Source organism: Cyprinodon variegatus, unplaced genomic scaffold, assembly GCF_000732505.1.
Source record: "Cyprinodon variegatus isolate N-32 unplaced genomic scaffold, C_variegatus-1.0 Scaffold155, whole genome shotgun sequence".
In the NCBI taxonomy this organism is placed as follows: domain Eukaryota; kingdom Metazoa; phylum Chordata; class Actinopteri; order Cyprinodontiformes; family Cyprinodontidae; genus Cyprinodon; species Cyprinodon variegatus.
In genome coordinates, this window is record NW_015150608.1 from 144,693 (window position 1) to 146,055 (window position 1,363).

Below are 1,363 nucleotides of genomic sequence, written 5' to 3' on the forward strand. Positions count from 1 at the left end.
AGTTACAATTTCAAGCATTTTCAAGGATTTCCAGCACCCGTACGAACCCTGATAATTGTCAAAATATGGGGAGATTGAGGAAAGTAGCCTTCTTTAACCGCCCAGATTAAATGCTCGGCTCAGGCTGCTGTTTGGAGACATTTTTGTCACAACTTTACTCTCATATTATTACGACTTTGCTCTCTTAATATTATGACTTTATTTTCATTCTTATGACTTTAGTGTTGTAAATAAAGAAAATAATCTTAGTATGGTTTCTTCCTGTTAAAAGGGATTTTTTCCTCTCCACTGTCGCTACAAGCATGCTTAGTGTGAGGGATTGTATTAGAGTCAATGAGGCGATGCAATCAACTGGTTTTCCTTAGATGGAAAACTTTGAATCAATCTGACTGGATGATCTGGTTGAACTATAAAGTGCCTTGAGATGACATGATGTGAATTGGAGCTATAGAAATAAACTGAATAGAATTGTGCTTTATTTTAAGCAGTCAATGGGTTCCTTGAAATGAGCTTTAGACATGAAAGGATACAGATGAAAGAAGTGGTGGCAATAGCCAGGATGGTTCCAATGGGGATGGACTTCTGGGCATCCCTCAGGTCACCTGAGCGGTTCGAACCCGCCATGATGCCTAGAAGACACGGCGTAGAAATATGGTCTGACAGCTCCAACAGGTGAGAATATGAAGTCTGGTTGTTATGCTTCTGCAGGTTAGTCTCACCTGTGACAGAAGGGAAGTAGATTCCAACCAACAGAGTGAAGAAGGTGGTGATGTCGTTGACCACGTAGGGAAGGTAAATGTCCTTGGCGGGGTCACTTCCACCAACAGAGGACAGCTTCTTGTCTTCCACCAACTTGCCAAGAGGGCCGTACTGCGACCACATGTTTTCTACAACCGCACCAACGACAGGGTATTAAAAAATTAGGATAGGAAGGAGGAAGGAGAAGAAAAAGCAACATGGAGGCAGAAGATGGAAACATTTCATTATTGCAGAGTAGAAGCCAACTGGTTTGATCTACTGACTGATTTACTGTAAAGATGCAGATAATGATCAGATAATGAAGGAATGTGGACATAGTCATGAGTTATGAAGAATAATGTGATTCCTCATTAGTTCTGACATATTAGTGGAGCTTGAAGGAATAAAAGCCCCTTTAGATGATTTTAACGCTAATTTCCTTTCTATGGGTCATTCCTCATGGTTGATGGAGCAGCTCCTACCAAACCAGTCCACTGAGGAGAGAACTCCTCGAATCCATCACTAAAAAACTTTCTATTGGACCAAGAAAATAAATCAGTTGCTAATTCTTTAACCCCTTATAGGGCAAGTTAGTGTTTTTGATCACTTGCATACCCCTTATAAA

General features: G+C 40.7%; 1 protein-coding gene across 1 annotated transcript in view; it reads right to left on the bottom strand.

Moving 5' to 3' along the window:
* Positions 1-1,363, bottom strand: part of LOC107086511 (solute carrier family 12 member 7-like) — a 109,323-nt gene that overhangs the window by 17,349 nt on the left and 90,611 nt on the right. Inside the window, exons 9-10 of the mRNA XM_015377499.1 lie at positions 720-887; positions 512-629 (exon numbers count right to left, since the gene is read on the bottom strand). Of these exons, the coding sequence (XP_015232985.1) occupies positions 512-629; positions 720-887 (286 nt within the window). The remainder of the gene's footprint in view (positions 1-511; positions 630-719; positions 888-1,363) is intronic.